This window comes from Manis pentadactyla, chromosome 12 (genome assembly GCF_030020395.1).
Source record: "Manis pentadactyla isolate mManPen7 chromosome 12, mManPen7.hap1, whole genome shotgun sequence".
Classification (NCBI taxonomy): Eukaryota; Metazoa; Chordata; class Mammalia; order Pholidota; family Manidae; genus Manis; species Manis pentadactyla.
In genome coordinates, this window is record NC_080030.1 from 6,124,582 (window position 1) to 6,148,183 (window position 23,602).

The 23,602-nt window shown below is 60.2% G+C and overlaps 1 protein-coding gene across 2 annotated transcripts; it reads right to left on the reverse strand.

Moving 5' to 3' along the window:
• PIAS4 (protein inhibitor of activated STAT 4) lies at positions 1-23,298 on the reverse strand. Of its 2 annotated transcripts, XM_036883390.2 has the most exons (12): positions 23,141-23,282; positions 20,389-21,433; positions 17,791-18,217; positions 8,887-8,971; positions 8,068-8,109; positions 7,645-7,735; positions 7,426-7,554; positions 7,217-7,322; positions 5,017-5,090; positions 4,762-4,922; positions 2,061-2,191; positions 1-1,718 (listed from the first exon to the last, which is right to left on the reverse strand). In XM_036883390.2, the coding sequence occupies exons 3-12, from the start codon at positions 18,212-18,214 to the stop codon at positions 1,450-1,452; spliced, it is 1,512 nt and encodes a 503-aa protein (XP_036739285.2). In that variant the 5' UTR covers positions 18,215-18,217; positions 20,389-21,433; positions 23,141-23,282; the 3' UTR covers positions 1-1,449. The 2 variants fall into 2 exon arrangements, with proteins under 2 accessions (XP_036739285.2, XP_036739275.2); XM_036883380.2 differs by lacking the exon at positions 20,389-21,433 and having other exon boundaries at positions 23,141-23,298.
• Between the last annotated feature and the right edge of the window lie 304 nt (positions 23,299-23,602).

Genomic DNA, 23,602 nt, shown 5'->3' on the forward strand with positions numbered 1-23,602 from the left:
TTCACCTTGACCTTTTTTATTTGCGTTTTTTAAAAACAATTAAATTAGAATACAAATATTAGAAAACAGCGGCCCTCAGCTGCCAGTGCAGACGGAGGGGGTGCCGAACTGCATGACCGAGTTTCTACAGTAAAACTGAATTTGCCCTCGACCAGATTTGTGTCCCTTTCTTCTTCAGACCTGAAATGATATTGCTTCCTGACTAGAAGGGTTCTGTTTATACAAAGGAAAATTCTCTGGGGCTGGGGGCAGCGGGGAAGAAAAAAAGCGAAACAGCGGAGGACAGAGGTGGTCTGGAGAACGAGGCGTGGCCTCCGGGAGGCAAGGACACTGGGTGGGGACCGGGCACCCAGCTGCAGGCTCCCCAAGGCATCTGGGGCAGCTGTGGGCGCCCCCGTGGTTGCTGGACCCCTGAGGCCGGGAGCCACCTGGGTCCCCACAGGTGCTGAAGGGTGGGCCCCGGCCCGTTCTGGTGGAAGACGAGAGTGAGGCTCCCGGGGCCGGGGTGCCCGGCAGGCCTCATACCCGTCGGAAAACCCAAGAGCGAGAAGAGGGGAGGGAAACACCCCAAGTGGAGAAGACTGGGCGGGAGTCCCTGCTGGCCCTCGGGCAGTGGCCGCCCTCCCCACCCCGCTGAGTAGGGGCGGACGGCGGTGGCGACATATGTGGTCATCTGCGCTGTTCCGTAGGGAAGTTAACCTGAATTGGAATTACCGAGGTAGCTGGCTAGAAAACTGAGACCCCCCCACGCCACACGGTGCCGCGCCCTGGGGCCCCCGCCTTCTGCGGGGGGTCCTGGCCACATGCCGGGTCTTCAAAATACCAAGTTATTGCACTTTCAAAAAATACAACACATCTGTGGCTAAACCCTCCCCAGCCCCCCGCCCCTCGCCGTCCGCCCGCCCCCGCCGCCCCCCTCCCAGCCCCAACCCACTCCATGGCTTCTTGGCTAAAACGCTCGCTGCTGGCGGCGCGTCCCAGGGTTCCTGGGCGAGAGGACAGGTTCGCAGAGAAAAAAAAGCAGAGGAACAGACGAATGTCGAAGTCGTGGCTGCCACCCACGCGGAGTCCCTCGCACCAGCGGGAATGGTCTTCGGCGCCCCGGGGAGGGGCTTCCTGGGCCCCGCCCGCCCCTCGCAGGGTCTGCGCAGTCTTCGGGCTCCGACCCCGGCGGGGGCAGCAGCTGTGGGGGTGGCTGGCCTTGCTTCAGAGAGTTTGATATTTTTGTTGGTTTCGCTTTTCTTTTTCTTTTTCTTTTTATTTTTTAAACCTCCGACGGGGGAGTCCAGAGATACAGGTGCCAGGAGCCAAGGAAAAGGTGGAAAAACGAAATGAACAATAAAAAGAAAAAAAAAAAATCACTCCTCCCTCTGTACCCCGAGGCCCGCCTGCGCCCCTCCGCGTGGTGAGCACCAGGAAAGTCGAGCGTCCAGTGGCGGCGGCGAGCGGTCAGCAGGCCGACACCAGGCCCTTCTGGAAGGGGCAGCGGCGTTTGGGCCGGGGGCCCTCCTCGTCCTCGTCCTCCTCGTCCTCGTCCTCGTCCTCGTCCCCCTCCGAGGACGACGAGCTGTCCAGCGTGAGGTCCACCACATCGGCTCCCGGCTTCCCATTCTCAATGCCGCCCCCAGCGCCGCCCCCGCCGCCGGCACCCCCAAGCACACCGCCGCCACCGCCGTTGACGTTAGGGGTGGACAGGAGCCCGTTGGTGTCCGAGGTCCCTACAGTGGACAGGGACAGAGCTCAGGATGGCTGCTAACCCACAGAGTGGGGAAACCGAGGCAGGTGAGAGGCAGGGAGGGCCCTAGGACACCTCAGCTGCCGCGTCATGCAGCAGGTCCCCAAGGACAGGGATTCCACCGGGTGCACAGTGCCTGCAACACAGCAGGCCCCCAGTAACCGCAAAGCCCCATGCCCAGGCCTGCCCAGTCTCGGTATCAGCCTCACTGGGACGGTGTGTTCTAGGTAAAAATGCTGCAGGGCAGAACATGACGCTCAGCAATCCCACCACCCCGGGAACAGGGACGAGCAGACAGTTGGGCACCAGGGCCTGAGGGACTTACCAAGCACCAGGATTGGGCGCTGGGGGCTGCAGCTTTGCTCCTTCTCGGCACGGATGGGGCACCATGAGCCGTCCACCAGGTACTCGATCTCGTCGGCATCCTCGCACTCGCTCAGGATCTTGGAGAGGAGCCTGGGGGGCCGGTGTGGGGGTCAGCGGGGCTATACCCTGCTCTCCTGCACTCGGCAGGACCCTCACTAAACCACTGCCTGCTTTGCAAAAATGGCTTCAGGACAGCACCTGCCGAGGCCCGGTGACCCGAGGTCCCGAGGGTCTGACAAGGGCCTGTACCTGACAGGCCCAGAGAAGCGCTGCCAAAGTGCTTTGAGGACTCTCACGGCAAGGTGATGGGCCTCCTGCCAACTGCTCAAAGGCACAGGGTCTGGGGGTCCTACCCACTTGGCCCCATCCCATTCTCTGCTGCCCCCGTCTTTATAGAAGAGGAAACTGAGGCTCAGAGAGAAGGTAGGAGCTGCTCAAAGCCCCCGAGAGACTCTGGGACAAAGTGGGGAGAGAAGAGGCACTGCCTCAGCCTAGTACAGACAACAGCATCCCTAAGAGCAGGGGGCCAAGCCCACCACGATGTGCTCTAGCTCTGGGTACTGCTCCGCTGGGGTCCTGCCAGCCAGGCCCACTTTATAGATGAAGAACTGAGGCCCAGGAAAGGGGAGTGAGCTCCCTGAAGCCAGAAGGCAAGGGGCAGCAGGCCTGGGTTCTGGTCTTGTCCTGTCATTTCCTGGCTATGAGACCTTGGTCTCCCCCCATGCAGGATGGGGCAGGCTGGTGCCCACCATCTCCAGAGCCAGGGGAACCCCAAGGAACAGCCGAGTGCTCAGCCCAGGCCAGCCTGGTGCAGGGATCACCCTCACTGTGGTGGCCCTGGGCCCACCCCGGCCCCCAGCACGTGTGTGTCAAAGCTCTGCCCTTCTCCAGGTGACTCCAACCACCTCAGCCCAGTCACCCAAGAGGGAGGCCCTGCCCCACTCCAGAACATCCTCTGGGCCCCCCTCACCCCACCCTGCGGCTCCCCACTCCACCGTCACACTCACAGACCCACCACTCAAGGGTCACCCTGCTCTGCCTGTAGTGTACAGCCCCACCTGGAAAACCCCTAATCACCCTCCGAAGCCCCACTGTACAGCTCCTCTTCCTCTTCCAGAGCCCACGCAATAGAATTGTCTGTCTGGTTCAGTTCTCTCCACCTGCCCATGCCCAACTGTGAGCTCCCTGAAGGCAGGGTCTGGGACAGAGTCCGTTTAGGGACCCCTGGATCACCCAGCTCAGGGCCGAGGACAGAGCCTCAAGGAATAAACGCATGAATCAAGGACCCTTCCTTCAGGGAGCTTCTCTGGTTACACTGCTAGGACTGTGACATGAGTGTGGCACAGCAACACGCCCCAGCCCCAGCCCCATCCTCCCTGGAGCTGTCCAAGCTGCCACCACCCCAGCCTGAGTGACCCACGCTAGGCCTGTGGAGGGGGGAGGCTGCACTGGGCTGCACAGCTGCCAGGCCAGGAACAGAGCCGCCATTCAGGCCCAGCCCTCGTGCAGGCCCCAGGGGCCTCTTCACTCCACCCCAAGGCTGAACAGTGTAGGAGGGGCAGCAGCTCAGCCCCTCCAGGGAGGAGACCCAGGCTCCGGGCTGGCCATACCTGGGTTGACTCCTGGCCCAGCCACTGCGAGCTAGAGGTGGGGGTGGGGCTCAGGGCAGGTGACTGCTGGCTCTAAGCCTCCGTTTCCTCATCTTAGGGTGGGGGTGATCAAGGCCACCTCCCGGGCAGATGAGAGGGAGGGCTTGGCAAATCCTGAGCTCGGTGACCAGACAGAGACAAGTGTTTCGACAAGGGCACAAACTGCCGCCCAGCCACTGCAGGTTGGGGCCATCCCTATCCCCACAGGGCGCACGCGCCTCACCTGCATAGGCGACGGGTCCAGAGTGCAGCTGCCAGACTCAGCCTGGCTGCCTGGGCACCGGCTCCGGCCAGGGCCACCGCCTCTCCCTCCCACCCTCCCAGCTCCGAGGACAGGAGGTGGGTGTGGCCGGCGCCTGGCAGGAGCCAGTCAGTCAGGTGCTGGGCTCGGTTTCTGGAAAACTAAGACCTGAGCAAAGTTTCCCTTTTGGGGAGATCGGCATTTTCCCCCTTGCCCCCCCATGGCACACAGAGGGCCCGCTGGTTAGGCCAGCATGTGTGGAGGGGGTGACAGCCTGGCTGTACTCTGGCCCCGCCTGGGATAGAGACAAGCAGGATGAGACAGAATTGAGTGCACCCTGGTCACCTTTGTGCGTAAAGGGCCTGGCTCAGGCTGTGCTCAACGTCATTCGGGAAAGCAGCTCCCTGAATCATGTAGGGGCCTGAGGCTGGGGGCTCTTGGGTTCCCGTTTTATGGGGGGAATAACAGACTCAGAACGCAAAGTCACACAGGGAGCAATAGTAGACCTCCTGGGTCCAGAGCCCCCTTTCTGAACCTAAATCACACTGCCACTGCCCACGCAGTGAAGGCCCTGATACGTCCTGCAGGGATGACATTTGCCTCTCTCTCTGACCTGCAGCTTCCAAGCTGCAAAAGGGGCCTGCTGGGCAGCTCAGAGGCCCTAGGAAGTCCAGAGGCAGAGAGCTCAGAGGTTGCAAGGCTCTGCGCTTTCCAGAGGCCCAGAGAGGTGAAGGGCCAAGCCCAGCAGCCTGTGCAGCCCGGCAACTCACCCATCGATGATGAGCTGGTCGTAGGGGGCCGGCTTGTCACACACAGGGCACATCCAGGTGGGCTTCTTCTCATTCATCTGCAGGTAGAAGACGGCGTCGAAGCACTGCAGGTGGGCGCAGGTTTCCGCCCGGCAGGGCACCGAGAGCCGCATCTTCACGAGCTGGGGGGAGCGGCCGGGGGCGTGAGCAGGCTGTGGCCCAGCACTGCTGGCCAGGGCTGCCCCACGCAAGGGGCAGGGCAGGGAGGCGACTCACCGGGCAGATGAGGGAGACCCGCACGCCGGTGGTGGCGATCTCGCTGTCGGGGTCCAGACGCAGCTTCTCCTTGACTGCAGAGGAGGGGGCGGCCGAGTCAGCGGCAGGGACCAAGGTGCCCTCGGGACAGGTGCCGAGAGGCGGGTGTCCTCTGGCACCAGCGATGTGTGCCCTCAACCCCATTTCAAGGGGATGTCCACACATGGAGCACCCCCACTATCTGTCCACCTTCCAGGACTACCAGATACAAGTTTAGGCTCCCAGGCCCAGGGCTCTGAAGAGGATCTATAACAAAGCCCTGGGCAGTGGCCATTTACTTTTGACAACAACCTGGGCACACCCCCTCAATAAGCCTGCCCTGCTGGGGCTTTTTATGACCACAGGACTTTTCTGGAAAGATGCAGGCAACAAGAAGCCACCCAACAGCACCATCCACCTGCCTTAATTCCCAGGAAAAGCATCCCCAAGGACTGGGCAGAAGTGATGCAGGCAAACTGCATCTCTAGATGGATCAGGACGGCCCTGGCCCAGCATGGAGCCAGGAACATCAGGAACATCCTTTCACCCCTCGAAGTGACTCCTGCATCTCATCTGCGGGAAACCACCTCCCTGCTCCACGCGGGCTTGAGTTGCCCCCGCCCCCGCCCCCACCCTGACTGTTCCCAGTAGCAGGTCGGTCATCACACCTCAGTAATGCACAGCCACCCCAGGGCCCGCCTCTCTGGCTAATAAGTGCTCGTGGTGGACCCGGAGGCCTTGGCCCGTCAGAAAGACAGCCCAGAACGGATGCAGTGTGCACCTGGTTTTGAAGCCAGGCCTCCCCTACTTAATAGAGAGAAGTTTGTGTGCAGCAGAAGGGTCAAGCGAGGCAGGACTTCTCAGCTGCAATGGAGAGACCCCGCGGCCCAGATGCCCAGGGGCAGGCCCTGGAAAGGAAGTGGGGGCTTCAGAGAGAAAACCTGATCGCCCGGCCCACATAGCAAGGGCTGCATATGCACCGCTCCACACACAACGGCCTCTGGAGCTGCAGGGCTCAGGCCCTGGCTCCTGGCTGCTCTTGAGGAGGAGTTAAGATGGGCCTCCAGGTGACCCCTCAGCACCTGGTGGCCCACTGGTACCCAGATGAGCCCTGCTGGGCCCTCACATCAATCCATGCCTCTGGCCCACCTTGGTTAAGTTGGCCATTGTCCCTGCAGGGAGACAGGCAGGTGTGGGGGAAGGGGGTTTGAAGAAAGGGTCCTTAGAGGGAAAGGGGAGGGGATAGGGTAGGTGAGGCCCTCAGATCACAGAGACCTCACGGCTGCTCTGTGCCTCGGGGTCCCCCCAGGGTTCCCCCACCCAGGTCACACAGGGACATTGCCAGGCCCCACCCAGAGCCACTGTGAGGACAGGTCAGAAGTCACACAGCGAGAGCCTCATGGCAACGAGAGAGGGCCAGCAATTTGCCTGAGGCCACACACCCTCAGGCTTTCAGGCAAGAAACCTTTGGTTTCTGTTAAGAAATCCAAGTACCTGCTGTGAGCCAGGCAGCCAGCCCCTGGGTACAGGGACACAGGCAGAGGGACAGGACCAGCTCTGTCTGCGGTCCTGGTGGTAGCACTTTAATTTTTAATGCTCTGTAAGTATCCGCCTGCTCAGCACTTTTTTTTGGTTGTTCAAAGTCCAAAAAGGAAAAATAAAACAGTCCCACCATTTCTGGTCAGACCTTCACATCACCGGTGCACCTCTGACCGCAGATCCAAGCTCTGCTCACACTCTGGCCCCAGGCCTGGCCCCCTCCCACCTGCTCTGCGGAGTGGCCACAGGTATCTGCCTACAACACCCGCCTCACGGGCTCTTCTGCACCTCAGCACCCCTACTGCCTCCTAGGGACCCTCACTACAAGCCCACTTGCCCAGCCCGCCCAGACACTGGCAGACCGAGCCCCAGCTCTCTGCAGCCCACGGGCACACCTTGCTCGTCCCTGCCTCAGAGCCTTTGCATGGACAGTTCTGCTGCCCGGCTCTCCCTCTTCCTTCTGCATCCACCAGAGACCTTCACTGAGCCCCAGGGATGGCAGTGGATGGACTCTCAGAGGGCCACGCCTACCCCTCATGCCCAGTACAGGGCCGACAGTGACAGAGCCATGGCACCATGGCCACCTGCAGGAACCACGGGGAAGGCCTGCCTGCAGGCAGCAGAGGAGGCCCACAGAGCTCACCCAGCGCCTTGCACAGCTCCGGATGCTTGATGCCAATTGTTTTCAACCTCTGCAGAAGCTCCGAGGAAGTCAGCTGCCGCACCAAGTACAAGGCCACGGAGTAACTCTGGGGGCAGAGGCGGGGCGGGCCATCAGGGCTGGGTGGGCCCTGCCGGGAGGGCAGACAAGGCAGGAGGGGCCAGCAGGCAGGCGATACCTGCCCCGCTCACCTTGCCATAGTTCCCCCAGGTGACAGTGATACGGTTGGTGGCCGAGGAGAGGTACATGAGGTGGGTGAGGTTGATGGGGCGGCAGGGCCTCTTGGGCTCCACTCCGGGCTTATTTGAGGGGTAGTAGCCCTGGAAGCAGACAAGCCAGCTCAGTCCCGAAGGGTGCTGTCCCCACCTGCCCCGCGGCAGACCTGGGGCTGCCTCGAGGCCTCCACTCACCGGCACCGAGCAGTAGCTGTGGTTGACCTTCACGGCAATGTTGGGAGGGTACTGGTCCTCCTGAGGGCCGCTGGTGTCCGAGTAACAGATTCTGCAACAACATGAGGACCGTGAGGCCGCGGGGACCAAGGGCAGCAGGGGATCCTTGGGGGGACGGCAGGACAGACGTGGGCTGCCCAGCACAACAGCAAGATGGCGATGCTGGGCTGCAAGTGGGGATCTCAGCCTGTACCTGGCCTGAGTGGGCCTGGACAGACAAGGACAAGGACAGACAGCAGGAAGATGTGAGGAACAGGGCTCCACCGATGGGCAGGGAGCCTGAGAAGGCCGTGTCAAGAGGGCGAGGGGCTGGACTGGGCCACGGCAGGGCAGGGCAGGGCAGAGAGAGGGAGAAGTCCTGGGCCCAGGCTGCCCAAGGCTTACCTTAGGACGACCTGCACGGCCTTGATCCCCGGCTGCAGTTCCCTGTGTGCCAAGGGAGTCAGGGGTGAGGAGAGGAGGGACCCATGGGCCAGGAGAGCAGCCAGCACGCCACACTGACCTCTTCACCCTCTTGGGGGCCAGCCAGGTGGGCCCACCTGCTACCTCCCTTGCAACTAAAGGCCTGCAGGTGCTGCCTAGAACATTCTCGCCTACTGTTAACTCACTGGTGACTTGCGCAAATAACCTCTCTCTTCAGGAAAATGGGGCTCTAGTGTGGATGTTAAGTGGGTTGGTGGGTTCAGCCTGGCATGTGCCAAGTACCTAAGAAATGGCTGCCCCCGCAGTGGCGTCCATCTCAGCTGGACACACAAGGGCCTCAGAGAACTGGGAACCACCTCCATCCGCATGTGTTATAGCCCAGCAAATCCCCCAAGACCATCTTGCCCCCAGGGGTCACCAGGCCACATCGGGGGACACCTGCGGTCGTCATGCTGGGGTGCTTCCAGCATGGGGGGATGGGGCCCAGAGATGCTGGTCAGCGCCCCGCAGCGCCCCAAACGGCCCTACTGTTAGCAACAGCGAAGGGGAGGGGCCTGTTAGAGGGGGCTGCAGGTCAAAGGTGGCAGGAGCCTGCTGGCCCTGCACACTGCCTGGCGTGGGGGGCAGGCACTGAGCACTGGGTGGGGATGGGCTTCCCTTCCCTACCAAGCACAGGGTCTGCGTTGGGTCTGGCTGAAGGCTCTCCCAGGCCCGCGGGTGGGACCGCCTGCCACCTCGCCTGCCACCTCACAGGTCAGTGAGGGCGGGCACATAGCGCACCTGGAGTTCCGGATCAGCTCCACCTGTCTTGGCGTCAAGGCGAAGATGCACGGGCTCTCTTGAAGCTTCTCGCTATTCTGTGGAACTGAAGATAAATCCAGGGTCATGTCTGTTCCCTGGCAAAGGCACCAACCATGGGCATTTCTACAGGCCTGCCCTTCTTCAGACAGGGAAGCAGGCACAGGTGGGATGGAGGCGGGACCACCACGGCCCAAGGTTCTAGAAACATCCAGCCCCCACGTCCCCCTGTGAGGGAACTGGAGGACCAATGGCCTTCCCAGCCCTGGAGTCCAGGTGTCTGTCAGGAAGACGGAGGGCAGCTCGCCAGGGGAGAGGGGCTGTGCTGGGCCGGAAGGATGAAGGCAGACCAACTGTGTACCATCGGGCCAACCACCTCACGTGAGCCAGCCCGCTCTCTCCAGATCTGTGAGACGCCAGTGACAACTTGGTCCCCACCCCACACGGCTGTCCTAGGCACCTGTTGAGTGAGTGCCTGTCCACGCAGTGCTCGCTGTGGGGTCTGCATGGCACTATTGGAAGGGACAGGGACAAGCTGAACAGAGGGCCTGCCTTGGGCACTCATGGCCAGCTGAGGAAATAAGGAGGTAGAACAGCAGGGAACCTCCAAGCGCACAAGAGTCTCAGAGCAGCCAGCACACAGCAGAGACACCGCACACAGAGCCCTGCTTGCCACCCACCACAAAGCACCTGCTGCGTGCAGGACTTGGGGGAGAGTCTACTAGGGGTTGGCTTTTCACTCTTAACAATAACTGCACCGAGAACGGTGATCAGAAAGTGCTCTAGACTGAACGAGAGCGTACGATACAATATTTGTGGAAGGCAACTAAAGCAGTTGTGAGAGGGATAGTCGCAGCTTTCAACACATCTATTAAAGAAGAAAGGGTCTAAAATTAATGAATTGCACTGCCCATGAGAAGTGAGAAGAAGAGCAAGTTAAAGCCAAAGTCTTTAGAAGGAAGGAAATTAAAGATAAAAATGGAAGCCAGTGAAATAGAAAGCTGACAGCAGAGGAAATCAACAAAGCAAAGTTCTTTGATAAACATCTAGCTAGACTGAATTAAAAAACTGTAAGAACACAAATTATCAGAAATGAAAGGTGGACAATAGAACAGATCCTGCAGCCTTTTGGTTTAAAAGGGGAATGTGACAGACCACTTTCTGCTAAGAAATCCAGTAACTTCGATGAAATGGACAAATTCTTCCACAAATGGAAATTACTAAAACTGCCACGAAAAGATGTCAGAAGTTTGAAAAGGGTTTCATCAGTTAAAGAAACTGAAGTCATAAATAAAAACCTTTCCACAAAGAAAACTGCAGGTCCTGACTGGTGAATTCTATCAAACATTTAAGGAGGAAGCTATATAAACTGCATGAACTCTTTCAGAAAACAGAGTAGGAAGGAACCCTTCTCCCCTCATTTTCCAAGGCCGGCATAACCCTGATACCAACACTGGACAAGGATGCATCGAGGAAGGAAAATGACAGAAAAATATCCCTCATGAACACAGATGTAGAAGTACTTAATAAAATACAAGCAAATATCTGGGTCCCCTGGAATATGGCCCAGGAATACTAAGTTGATTTAAAATCTCCACATCCACTGGAGTGGTAAAATGAAAGAAAGACAACTCAAGTGCTAACAGACAAGTGCAGCAACTGGAACTCTGCTGCAGGGTATATAATGGTCCAGCCCCTTTGGAAACTGTTAGGTTCTTAATAAATAAAGTTACACATACACCTACCCTGTGACCCAGCAATCCCACTCGCAGCAAAGTTTGTCCTTATAGCCCTAAACTGGAAGAACCTGCCAATGAAAGAACGGATAAACAAGCTGTGGTATATTCACAGAATAAACTTTGGGATTCATACCAACGACACAGACAAATCTAAAACCACTCTGCAGAGCCCAAGAGGGAGACACAAAGAAGTTCATGCTGCACGTGTGCTGTGTCACCTTCTGGAATAAGCAAAGTTAACCTACAGGAGGGACATCGGAGCAGCAGGCGCCTCGGGGAGGCAGGAGGCGGTGAGGACTCCTGGGAAGGGGCACTCAGGGACTTTATGGAAGGGAAATGCTCTGTATTTGATGATGTTTGGGTTCCTGGGGTGCATTCATTTGTTAAAACTCAAATGATGCACCAAGTACCTAGGATTTACCTGTATGCAAATTGTACCTCAATTTAAAAAAATTAAATTACACCGATTGGAAGGTTGGAAAAGAAGGAAAAGCTTGATACAAACTGATGAAGCTGTGGCTGGGAGGCCGGGCAACCCAGCACAAGCCAAACGACCCCAGGAAGCAACAGTCCCTGTGCTTTAGGAGCCACAGCTGCAGACACTCCCAGACACAGGATGACAGAGGCCCGCTGTCACCCATTACTCACAGTGGCTTCCATCAGTAAAAGACTGTTAATGACCTGAATACCTGCCGATGTGGGCTGGTTCTGATACACTTGGGGACATGGCGTGGAGGAATACTATGCAGCTGTGAAAACAGACACTGAAGACTCAAGACGCTCTTTGCGCTCCCATTGGGGGCAACCTCCAAGATGCTTCTGTTAAGTGAGACAGGAGGAGCAGGGCAGGGTGTGTGTCGCGCTGCTACTTGTGTGACCACATGGAGGCGGGGTCCTGCAGAGATGCCTCAGGCAGAGGGGCACAAGAACTGGCCACAGTCACAGCCTGTGTGTGGTTGGGAGTGGCAAAGAATTTGATTTTTGTTGCCCACCCTTCAGAACAGGGGGCAGACTATTCCTACACAAGGCCAGGTTGTAAGTATTTTCAGCTTTTTCGAGCCCATGGTCTCTGCCTCAACATCCTCACTCAGCCCTGCACCACAAAGGCCACCAAGAGAAGGCCAGCATGCCAGCAGGAGTGGCTGTGCACCAGTGCGACCTGGTTAGGGAGAACACGCAGCCTGGGGTCAGTCCCTGGCTCTACTCCTCCAACCCCTGCTCTAGAACTATCTGGATTCCAAACTTTGGCAACAAGTAACCTGTGTAAAAAGCCAACACAATTCAAATTTAAACCCAGCTTGGGTTCAGAAGCCACTGCACGGGTTCACACCCCAGCTCTGCCTGGGGCTGCATGCCTGCACCCCCACCCCAGGCCAGGTGCCCTCCTTATATGCAGCCCATCTCTCAGGGTATCAGGGTAGCTGGCATTCTATGCCAGGTGGCTGTGTAACTGCCATGCTGCTGCCACCAATTCATGCTTGTTTGTTGAGGGCCCAACTGGACCCTGCCGAGTCCTGGCTGGGGCCCTTGAGGAAGGCTGCCTAACTGGGGGGCAGGGTACACACAGGCCACCTGCAGACACGCCCAGACCTGCCCAAAGAGCTTGGGGGCAATTACTCATTGAGAGGGGGAGAGGGGCCTCATGATATCTGAGTTGGGCTGCAAAAGGTGGGCGGGAGGTCAAAAATACCAGCCCCCAGCCCACAGACACTGTGCCCTGGAGGCAGGGGAGGGGAGGGCCCAGTGGACTGTCACAGCCATCCGCTGGCCAGGAAGCTCCGTGAGAAGGGTGGCTGAGCCCTGGCACCCGGGAACTAGGATACGGGTCCCTCCCTGGAAGGGCTCCTATTTCTAGGTGAGGCTGCTGTTGGGGACAGGGGACATGCTCTGCATTCCAGGTTTCTGTTTCACCATGGCAGGAGTGGCTGACTGCCCCCTAAGAAAGCCAAATGGCTGACAGGAGGCGACGGCCACCTGAGCGGGGACCTGGCACGGCCTACACCGTCTGGAGGGGGCTGGGGGCCCCCTCAAACCCAGGCCTTGACCATCAGCCACCAGTGGCCTTCGGCTGCACCAGGCTGTGACACAGGTAGTGTCGGTGACGCTTGGCCCCCACCTCCTGGCCATTCTGCTGGCCCCTCTTTCGGAACGCACCTGACCCCTTCCCCACCTTGGCTGGGTGCCCCTCTGATCAGGACGGAGACCCTCTGCTGATCTCCCCGCCTGCCGAGAACACGCCACCACAGGGTTTTTGCTCTCACCACTCCCTCTTCCAGAACATGTTTCCCCCAACCATCTACACGGCTCTGGTGTCTAATAAGGCTGCATGGGTGCCACCGGAGTGCAAACCTTCTCTGAGCACCTTTATTTAAAAAACCCAACCCACCTCACCCTCCAAGATTCTGACATGCCCCGCCTACTTGCCTATTTGATTTTCCCTCAAAACCTCTCTCTCCTGAGTGAGAATCAGCCACTTTCCCAATGGAAAAGTCTGGTTCCTCGTGCACACACCACCAAAAGGTCCTTCCGTTGTCACCCAGGCTGCTGTGAAGCCGGGTGGCCATGGGGGCCCTGCTGGCAGTAGCAGGGGCTGGAATCAGCCCCCGCGCACACCCATGGGGCTCAGCACCCTCCAGGGACTAAAGGAAGGAAACCCCTACTCTGGGGTACTCTAGAGAGCTGAAATTCTGGGAGCAGCAAGTGGACCCAGCAGGGGGGGAAACGAGCCCCTGGGCTCAATCCAGGACACCAACAAGAGAGGGGCCAGCACAGCTGTGTCTATAGTGCCGGCTGCCAGGCAGCCTTGCACCACCACCACCAACAAAGAACGTGTACTGACCTGAGCATGTGCTCACAGTGTGGGGCAGGGGAGATGGAAGCCTGGACACAGCCCAGCTTTCACAGGATCACACAGACAGAGAAACAAGGTGGAAGAATGAGCCCACACCTCCGACTAGGGCCTGCTCTGTGTGGCAGTTATGGCTGGGCTTCTTTGCAATTAACCCCTGGCTTCTGGGGAAGAGTGTGTCAGACAGAGGGAACAGCTGTGCAAAGGCCCTGGGGCAGGACTGGGCCTGGCTGCTGGAAGAAGAGCAAGGAGGTCCACGCCACTGGAGCACTGAGGCTGGAGCAAAGCCAGCAAGAGGGAGAGAGAGGAGAGGAGGGGAGGGAAGGAACAGGGTGGGGAAAGGGCAGAAAAGTCAGTAGGTCAGGGGAGCATTTTAAGCAGAGACATGACCAGCCTGCTATTCTAAAAGCCTCCTGGGTGGAGAGGAACCAGCAGCATGTGGGGAAGAGACCAGGCAGGTAGGCAGACAGGTGGACGGGCAGTGGGGATCCTGGAGATGGGAGGTGAGCTGGCAGGACTAGGGATAGCTGGAAGCCTTGCCTGGGACATTCCTGCCCCCCACCAGGGCCCCTCACAGGTCATGGCGGGTGCTCCCCAGGGCCAGGGCCTGTGCAGAGCTGGCAGAGCCCCTCCAACCCCCACAGGTGGAGCGGGCGGGGTCCAGCCAGCCCAGCAGGCCAGGCCACCTGCCCCTGGAGCTGGGAGACTGGACATGGGATGCCACATGAGCGCCCAGGCTCCTAGGGTACAGGAGGAACCCGGGATGTCAGGGGAGGGCTGTGGGGCTGGGTGTGCACCACGCCAGCAGGCCAGCCACCGTGCCTCGCTGCACCGCAGGGATAACACCCACCTTAGACACGACATGCAAATGAGACGTGAAGAGGTCACTGGGCCCACAGCAACCTTAAAGCCCCCAGGACAGTCCATCAGCCACAGCAGCCTACGGGCTTGGAAACTGGGTGAGGGACATCCGTGTGCCCGGCATGACAGGGCAGACACTGAACCAACGACCATGTCTGGGGTGCCTGGAGAACTGGGGGCACTGGGGACTGTCACAGCATGGGCCCCCACCCTCACAGCTGCGGAGGCACAGCAGGAGGCCCCCCGCCGCATGGTGCCAGCTGCAGGGTGCCGGGAGCCTCCTCCTGCCCCCAGGCCCGCAGCGGCCTCTCCCTGCTGACACGGGGTCGGAGCCTCCACAGCCGCACTCTGGCTGTGGACTCCCAAGTGGGCAGGCTGGGGGAACTCTCTGGTGGCGAGACGCCCAAGCCGCAGTGGCATACCCGGGACCCCGTTCCCAGCCCTCTGAATTCTGCCATGGTTGGGAGGCAAGTGACTCTGTCCCACCTTGGAGGGGAGGCCAGCCGGGGTCCTCACGCTGAGAGGAGGCCGGGTCCTGAATCTGGGTGTGTTCTGGACAGGCACCTCCTCACAGGGTGCCAGGGCACTGGTGGGACTGGGAGGAGGTCAGAGCCGGAGCCCCTTCCTTCCAGTGCTGTGTGACCTTGGGCCAGTACCCTGACCTTTCTGGGCACCAGCCCTCACACCCCACTGGGGCGGCTCATCTGTCTCCTATGGCCTTTCCGGCTCTCAGGGCTCTATTATCCCCTCCCCTCCCCCAACCCAAACATTCCACTCAGTGTGATTTATGTCTCCTGTCCACCAGGCACAGGCTGCATCCCATAGCCGGCCGGCGGCTCTTCCGGGGAAACAGACCAGGGTGTGCGGGCCTCCTTCTGGTCGGCGGGTCACGGGCAGGGTGGAGGGGAAGGCGCCGCTGGCTGAGCCGGAGCCTCCTGAAGGCGCTCTCGGGCAATACCAGCACTGCACAACTCACTGTGCGGAGGTGCCAGGTGAGGGGTGGGCAGGCAGCACTGCTGGTCTCCAAGAGGGCACCAGCCCCTCCAGCGCCAGGGTCTAAGCTTGATGAGGCTCTTCCATGGGAAACCAGGCAGCCCCTGGGGGTCCCCGAGAGGGTGGAACTCAGGGAAGGGGTACACCCTGGGATGGGGGCGGGGGAGAGGGTGGGGTCAGCCTCTTTGTTCTGAGCCACCAGCAGAGTAATTCCTAGTGTAGACAGGGGAGCAGACTCTCCCGGAGATCAGGTGACTGGGGTCCCCGGGGGCTCAGGGCAGAGCGATGCATTGTGGGGCAGTAGTGACTGCACGCTTTCTGTGCAGGAAGGAAGCCCATGGTCCAGAGGGGAGGGGAGGCCGCCGTCCCTGAGTTCAAAGTCACCTCCCGGCCTGGGCCCCCGCCCAGCACCAAGCCTGCCATGCTGCTTCCCGGCGAAGACCTGGCCACAAAGATAATTCTCAAATCCTTAGGAGACTGAAGTGTCAGCCCGACCTTCAGAAGCAGCCAGCCAGTCCTGAGGCCCCCAAGGCCTTCCGGGTGGGGAGCCCCTTGCAGGAAATGGCTCCTGGCCTAGAGAGAGGTCTGGGGAGCGGACACAGGGAACCGTCCTGGAGCGATGCAGGAAAGGACCCAGGGTCCCCAGCACCGTTGCGTCTACCCCAGGACAGGTGCTGCTGGGCTGGTCCGCTCCCCGCCTGAAGGCTGGCAGCAACTACCTCGCTGTGCCATAGAAAAGGCAGTAGAGGGCAGAGCCCTCAGACTCCAGGCCCCAGACCAGCAGCAACCCGTTCCCCTGCCTCCTGCCGCCTCACCTGGGACCACAGCCCCTCCAGCGCAACCTCACAAAGCCCCAGGGCAACAGTCCGGAGGGGAGAGGCAGCTGAGCCCCCTCCTCTTTCCCCCCACCTAGGGCAGGACAGAGGGGGGCCCCCTGGCCCAGCAGGGCAGGGTGCTGGTCAGCGGGGTGGGAGGGAGGGGGCCACGCAGCCAGTGGCAGGGCGGGTGGGGTGCAGAGAGGCGGTGACCTCTGCCACAGCTCGCAGGAACCAACACGTGACCAGGGCCTGTGCCAGGCACGCAGCAGGGATACGATAAAGATGTGGGGCACTGAACAGGAGATGCACATGGAGCACAGCAGGACCCAAGGAGCCAGCACAGACCACGGGCACCCCAGAGCCCTGCGGGCTGTCACCAGGCAATCTCCTCAAGATCAGGGGGCTCGGTCTGCTCCCTGCCACCCCAAGGTGGCACCTAAACGGCCGGCACTCTTTGTGCAATGTGAGTGAGGGCAGGAATGAGTGGATGGGAGGAGGGCGGTGTAAGAACAGAGAGAGGAGGCACCAGGAGGGGTCTCCTGAAACACCCGGGAACCCGGTTACACCTGAGGGTCTGCAGGAGGCCCATTGTATCCCACTCACCATTGGGAGCCACCTGAGCCAGGAGGGGCCAGGGGCCAGTCCAGTGCTGCGCAGGCCTGGCATGTGGCAGATGTTTAACCAACACAGGGGACAAGAACTAAGTACAGAGAGGAACCACAGAGCCTGGGCATTGTCTTCTCTGGCCCTGATGGCGCCCTACCTCTTGGGAGCAGGCCTAGCCATGCCCCAGTTACCTGAACCCGCTGACCAAGTTGCTCCCACAGGCCTCCTGCTAGGAAACAAGCCTTCTGTGGGTTGGGGGGTGAGGAGGGAAGGTCAGATCCAATTTCCAGCCCCTCTGCCACAAGGAGTAAGAGCATGGAAGCCAGCTTCTGGGGTGGCCCCCAGGGACCCCCGTCTCCTCCTGGTCCAGCCTGGGGTAGTCCCTGCCCACATGGACCACAGTTGGTCTGTGTGGCTGGTGAAATGCAGCAGACAGAAAGGTATCCCACTGCCCAGCTCGGGTTACCTGATGGACCTCAGCTTCCAGCTGGGACGCACCCACATTCACCCTCTCGACCTCAGCCTCCACCCTCCCATCACCAGCCCCTGGGGAAGCGAGCCACCACGCCATGCTGTCAGCACACCCAGGCAGTCTACAGAGACCCATGTGGCATGAACTGGGGTCTCTCGCCAACATCGAGCGAGGAACCGAGACCTGGAGGCAACTATGTGTAGAGGCCGCCCTGCCCCTCCAGCCCTGCTCGGGCCTTCAGATGAGGCGGCCCCAGCTGACAGCCTGCCTGTGACCTCGCGAGCAACCTTGAGCCTGAGCCGCCCAGCTGGGCCACTCCCACATTCTGACCCCCAGAAACTAATAGGTGTTGGCTATTTCAAGCTGCTGGGATTTGGGGTGATTTGTGACACCACAGCAGGTCGCTAACGTAAGACCCAAAGGCAGCCCTGTGCTTCCTGGAGAGGTCAGGCCTCCTCCTCCCCTCGGCCCTTACTACTCCCAGGGCATTCCAGGCAGTCATGAGGTGGGCCTCAGGTGCTGGGAGACCCCGGGGGGGGCAGGACTCACCCAGCTCGGTGGGCTTCAGCAGCTCATCCAGCATGTTAAAGAAGGGCAGCTTCACCAGGCGCACCTCCGGCTGGAGGGTCTTGGCGGGCAGCCGCCCAAGTCCATTTAAGTACTTCCCATAGAGTGCAGGGTAGTCGATGCTGGGGCCTGTGAGGGGAGTCCTGGGCACGGAGCTGGCCCGATCGTAGGCCGAGTGCATGGTCAGCGGGTCCAGGGGCCGGTGGGGCTGGGGGACAGGCTCCGAGCTCTTCTTGGCGTAGCGCGTCTCGTAGAGCTCCTTGATCTTCTTGAATAGCTCAGGGCTGCAGTCAAACTGGACCAGCTGGAGGGCCCGGGTGACAAGTTCGTGTTTAAGTCCACTCTTACTTCGGCCGACGAAACCCAGGAGCATCTGAAGATCGGAGACTCGGAAGCTCATCACCATGTTCTGGGGAAGAGCAACCAGACATGCGTGCTCAGAGCGGGCTGCCCGTGGGGCACAGGGCTCCCCTGGAGCTGCCTGGGCCCTGACTGGGTGGGGAACACAGTGGACCACGAGAGCCACCGCCCGGACCTGCCTCCCCAGGCCCCCTTCGTGGTGGCAGGAGGAGGTGGCTTCAGCACCCATCCCACCGGTCAGGCTTGGTCCCACCTCCATGCCTTTGCTCAGGCTGCCGACTCCCTCCTCCACGATGCCCCCTCCCAGCTCAGCCTTGCTTCCCTCCCCCCACTCAAGCCTTCCTCAGTCTCGCCGATGCAGCAAAAGCTCCTCTGACTGCCCCTCCACCCCACCACTGCCTTTTATTTTAGGTTCTCTTTTCCCATCCTCAAGTCTGAAAGCATCCCCAGGGCAGGAACTGGGACTCTTGCTTTATCCGTAAAAACAGCCTCAGCCCCTCCCTAGCTAAGAACACTGATGCCTCTCTGACCCTCGGTCTCTTCATCAGGGGGGACGACAGGATCCACCCCATTGGAATGTGGGCAAGGAAGGCTGAGGTAAGGCACATAGAGCAGAATAAGTGCTCAGCAACGTGGGCTACGTACATGTTTTCCCTTCGGTCTAGAAGATGGCAGCCACATTACTTACTGCTAATCACCTGCCAGGAACAGAGCGGGACATGGGACCACATACTTAACCGTGATCCTTAAAACACCCCTGCCAGGTAGGCATGAACTCCAAGCTACATTCAAATGCAGGCCCAACTCTGAAAGCAGGTGTGGCTCCTTTCGGCCACGCTGCCCCAGGGCTAAGACCGGGCTGAGCACTGCCAACGCCACCGAGTGTCAGCAGATAACTTCAGCAGGCCTTCCCCCTTCGGCACTGCGGACACTGGGACGGGACAGATCTCTGTGGAGGGCTGTCCGGGGGCACTGGGTGCTGCTGCACAGCAGCCCTGGCCCCCCCACTCAATGCCAAGAGCACCCCAGACCTCAGTCATGACAATCACAAATGTACCCCAGACGTCACTAAGTACGCTCTGGGGGCAGGACCAGCCCCAGTTAAGAACCTGGGGCCTGAGGGGAAGGCTTGGGGAATCCAGCGGTCGGAGAGGCTACCTGAGCTGCGGCAAAGTGATGGACGAGATCCAGCAGGGTCCCTCCAACAAAATCAAGCTGAACACGAGGGCTCAGCTGAGCCCTGTTTTTTGAGGGGGTTGCCCACTGGTGGTGGCCTGCCCTCCGTGAGACTCTGGGACACCAAGGAGAGTGAGGGCTCCCCAGTTTGCTACATAAGTAAAGTGTCCTCAAGGGATGGGCTGGCAGTGCCACCCATGTTGAGCCCTGAGGCCAGCCTGCGATGAATGAAATGTCATGGGAAAAAGCAACTTCCAGGGAAGCGGGGGAAAAAATAGAAGTGACCAGACTGGGCATAGAAAGCAGGTGAGTGGAGCAGGACGGCACCCAGGGAAGCCGCTGAGCCCTTAAACGCAACACAGAGAGTCTGACAGTCAGAGGTGGGTGGGTGCCCTGCCAGGGGGTGCATGGTGTGGCCTCAGTGCCAGAGGCTCTGTTTTTTCCCGTCTCCTGGCTGTCAGGGATGAGGCGTGAACCAGACAGTGGCGCTGGGGCTCAGGAGCCCCGGGTTCCAATCCAGACTCTGCCCTAGGTTCCCAGATGCCCCTGGGTCTGCTGTCAGGCCTCACTGCGCTTTGGACTCCTCCTGTCAGTGTAGGACGGGAACCCTCTATGATTCCAGATGCCTGCTGGTGGCAGAAGGGTTGTCCAGGTTCCAAATGACAGACACAAATGTGCTGGGCCGCCCAGTACTGCCTGCAGAACCTCAAGGGGGAGACCCTGCCTCCAACTCCTGCACTAGACGTGGAGTACCTGACCACGCACAGGGGCCTTCCACGGTCACAGCTCTCACAAACACCAGCGCCCACTATGCAGGTGAGACCGCCAAGGCTCCAAGGGGGAGGCTGCTGGCCGGAGGCCTCCGTGCATGTCAGGGGCAGGCTGGGCATTTGGACCCCTGAGGACGCTTCCTCCCCCGCTGCCTGGGGACCCTCACTCCCTAGCACACCCACACCCGGGGACCAGAGCAGTCTGCCAGCCCTCAGAAAGTCCAGAATGCTTTGAAAACAAGAGGCTTCACCTTCCCTCAGGCTCACTTCCTACCTTGAGCAGAGAAAAAAGGCTTGCGAACAAGAGGTTTCTTCTGGAAGCTGCCCAAGGCTTTAGAGGGGAGAGGCGATGTCACGTGGAAGCTGATCGCCTGCCATGGAGCCAACGGCAGGTGGGCTCGGCCTTGCCCAGTCTGGCCACAGCACATCTGACATCATGCTGCCCCGGGGAGGCCCCTGCCTCCTCCAGGGCCTAGCCCCTTCCACCAGGTCGGACATCCGGAGCTGCAGCACTGGCATCCTGGGCACACCCCTTGAGCTGCCATATGTTCATGACTCGTGTTTCTCAGCAGCTGCCACCCCCAGGGCGGCTGCCCATGACACTGGGAGCAGGGCACAAACACTCAGGAAGAAGCCCCAAGCGTTTCGCGGATCACTTCCTGCCCTGGCTTCATCCTGCCCCGCCTGCCCCTCAGCTCTGTGTTTATAAACAGCGCCAGGCCACCACAGCTTCCAGTCTCCCCTCTGGGCCTGTTCGGAGCCATGAGCAGAAACATCAGCCTGGAAAGAGCCGCTGCGCTTGACTTAACCTCTCCCCAGCATGCGCTCCTCTGAGCATGAGAGAGAAAGAAGTTAAGGCCCCGCTCTCCAGGAAATCGGAGATCTGTGCAAATCGCCGCACGCTGTCTCCGGGAGTGCACAGACCGCCCCCTCTCCCCAGCCCCTGGTGCCCCTGGTGCTGGTGGTGGGGGCTTCAGTTAAGAGTCTCAGATTTCCAAGTTTATCAACAAGCCTCCTCTTCCTCCCCTCAGACTGGCCTATTTACACCCCAAAAGACACAATCTCCAGCTCTTAATGTGAGAGGCTGGGAAAGGGCCTAGAAGAGGGGACGTTTCAGTTCCACAATAAGGCACTCCACCCTGACAGCAAGGGTGTGAGGGAGAGTCTCCCCAGGCTCAGAGCAAATTGTGCTGTGGTCCTAAGCCCCCCTGAACGGAGGATCCGTTTTAGAGAACTTGAAAAATGGTCCACTTCATTTAATTGGGGTGGGGGCCCCACCGGAGGGTCAAGTAGAGTTCATCAGATCATATTTCAAGGCCCTGGATGGTATAAAAAAAAGAGTTCAGACCCTACCCTCTGGCTGGGATGAGGGCCCTGTCCCAGCACCACACCCCGATGAGGAGGTTTGGGGCCCCGGGGAACTTGAGCCCCGCAGGCAGCTGCCTTGAGCTTGCAGAGTTCAGCCCACCACACCTCCAGGGCAAGTGTCAATTTCTCAAAGCCCTACAAGGGGCAGAAGTGTGTGTGGGGAAATATTGGGCGTGGGGCTTTGGGGTAAAGGTAATAATACCCCATAGTCACAGAACCTTGAAGGCCTCATTTCAGATCTCAGCAGGAAGGGAAGGGAGATACAAGGAGAGGGAGAGGCAAGAGAAAAACACTTGACAGGTCAGAACCTTGGTTGGGGAGAGGGTGATGCCGTAGTCCTGAGAAGGTCTGATTCCCCACCTTCTAGGGACTGGTGGCAATGAGTAAACAACTCTGGGAAAAAGGGAAGAAACTTTAGCCTAGTAGAGACAAGGGTTCTGGACCTCACCACAAGAGAGGCACCTGCGAGAAAATACAGTCCCAGAGGGTTAAAAGGGGCCTCGACTGGAAGAGGGGATGGTGTCTATACCATGTGCAATCTGGGCCCCAACCTGGAGTATGGGGAAGCAGCAGCTTCTGGTGCTATCTTTAAGCTATCTTAAAGGAAAAGGCGTACACTGGAACCAGCCAGGACTCTCCAAGGATCAAGACAAGAGATCATCAGAAGTTGGGGTGGCACACTCAGAAGCCAGACCAGAACGCATAAGCATAAAGCAGGGACTACTGGGGGCTGTGTAGGAAAGGGGTCTGATCTGGGAAGGAAACTCCCTGGGGAGTACAGCATAGGGGAAGCACCTATGTGGGGTCTGATCCTGGGAGTGTGGGGTTTAGAGCCCTCAGATGCTGTCCCGAGGGGAAACAGGAAGGAGAAAGGCAGAGTGTAGGACCTAAGACTGTTTGCACGGAGAACAGGGGTCAGGGCTCTCTTCCAGCGGGGAAAGCAAGCTCGCTCCCCGGGCGCGAGAGGGACGGTGTCAGCAGGGGGGCGGGGCTCTGGGACCAACGCGGGAGCGGAACGGGGGCTCCAAAGCCCAGCCCGAGGTGCAGACTCCAAGAGGGCGCACTGTACTTGGGGGCTATCCGGGACCCTGGCTCATCACCCTGGATGGTGGAGGCTGTGGCACACGGTCAGGGGGCCGTTCTCAACAGGGAGTCGCCAACCCCAGCCTGACTTGCTGGACAGGGAGCCTGCGACCCAGATGCCAGCCCTCCGTGCCGTGGGGGAGCGGGAAGGCGAAGACACTCCCCCACGCCGAAGAGCACCGACCCCTGCTCGGGACAAGGGGGGTACGAGCCACCCAGCCCGTCAGGCTGTCCGGGGAGACTGTGCCTGAAGCTGGGAGGCGCGGCCCTGAGCCCGTATTCAGGAAGACCCAGACCCTAACCGCTCTGGCTGGTGGCACGGACCGTGCCTCAAGTCCAAGTTCCGACTCCCGCACGGAGGCTGCGGGGAGGCTCTGAGGGGACCCCGCCCCCGTCTCCCCCGCCCCCCGCCCGCACCGGAGCCCCGGGGTCGGGGGCGGGTGAGGGGGCCGGGCTGCGAGTCGCGGGCGGGCCGCGCCTCGGGGCCCCGGGCGGAAGGCGCAGACCTCGGCCCGCCACCCGGCCCCCGCCCCCTCGCCCGCCCGCCTGGGCCGGCTCCGCCGCCGCTCACTCACTTTGGCCTCCACCAGCTCCGCCGCCATCTTGGCCACCAGCGTCCCCCGCGCCGGGAGCCCCCGGCCGTCGCGTCACGTGACCACCCGCCAGTAGCGGGCGGGGCGGCCGCCGCGGCCAATTATCACCCGCGCGCCCTCCTCCCACTCGGCCGGCGCTGCTGCGCACTGCGCGGGCGAGCGCGGCCGCCGCCCGGACCTCGGGCCTATCAGGACGGCCCGAAACCGCCCCGCATTGGCGCTCAGCGGCCACGCCCACCACCGCCCCCGGCCGGCTTCTTAAAGGGACACGAGCCCCGCACAGGTGGGGCGTGTCAGGAGTCCCTTCTTGGGAGGGAAAGAGAGAAGAGGCGGTGGCGACAACAAAGCAGCTGGGTGCCGCGGTCCCTGCTCTAGGTGCCCGCCAGGTGCGTGTCCAGACGCCGGGCGGGCATCGAGGGAGAGGACGGTTGCTCCAGCGCAGTG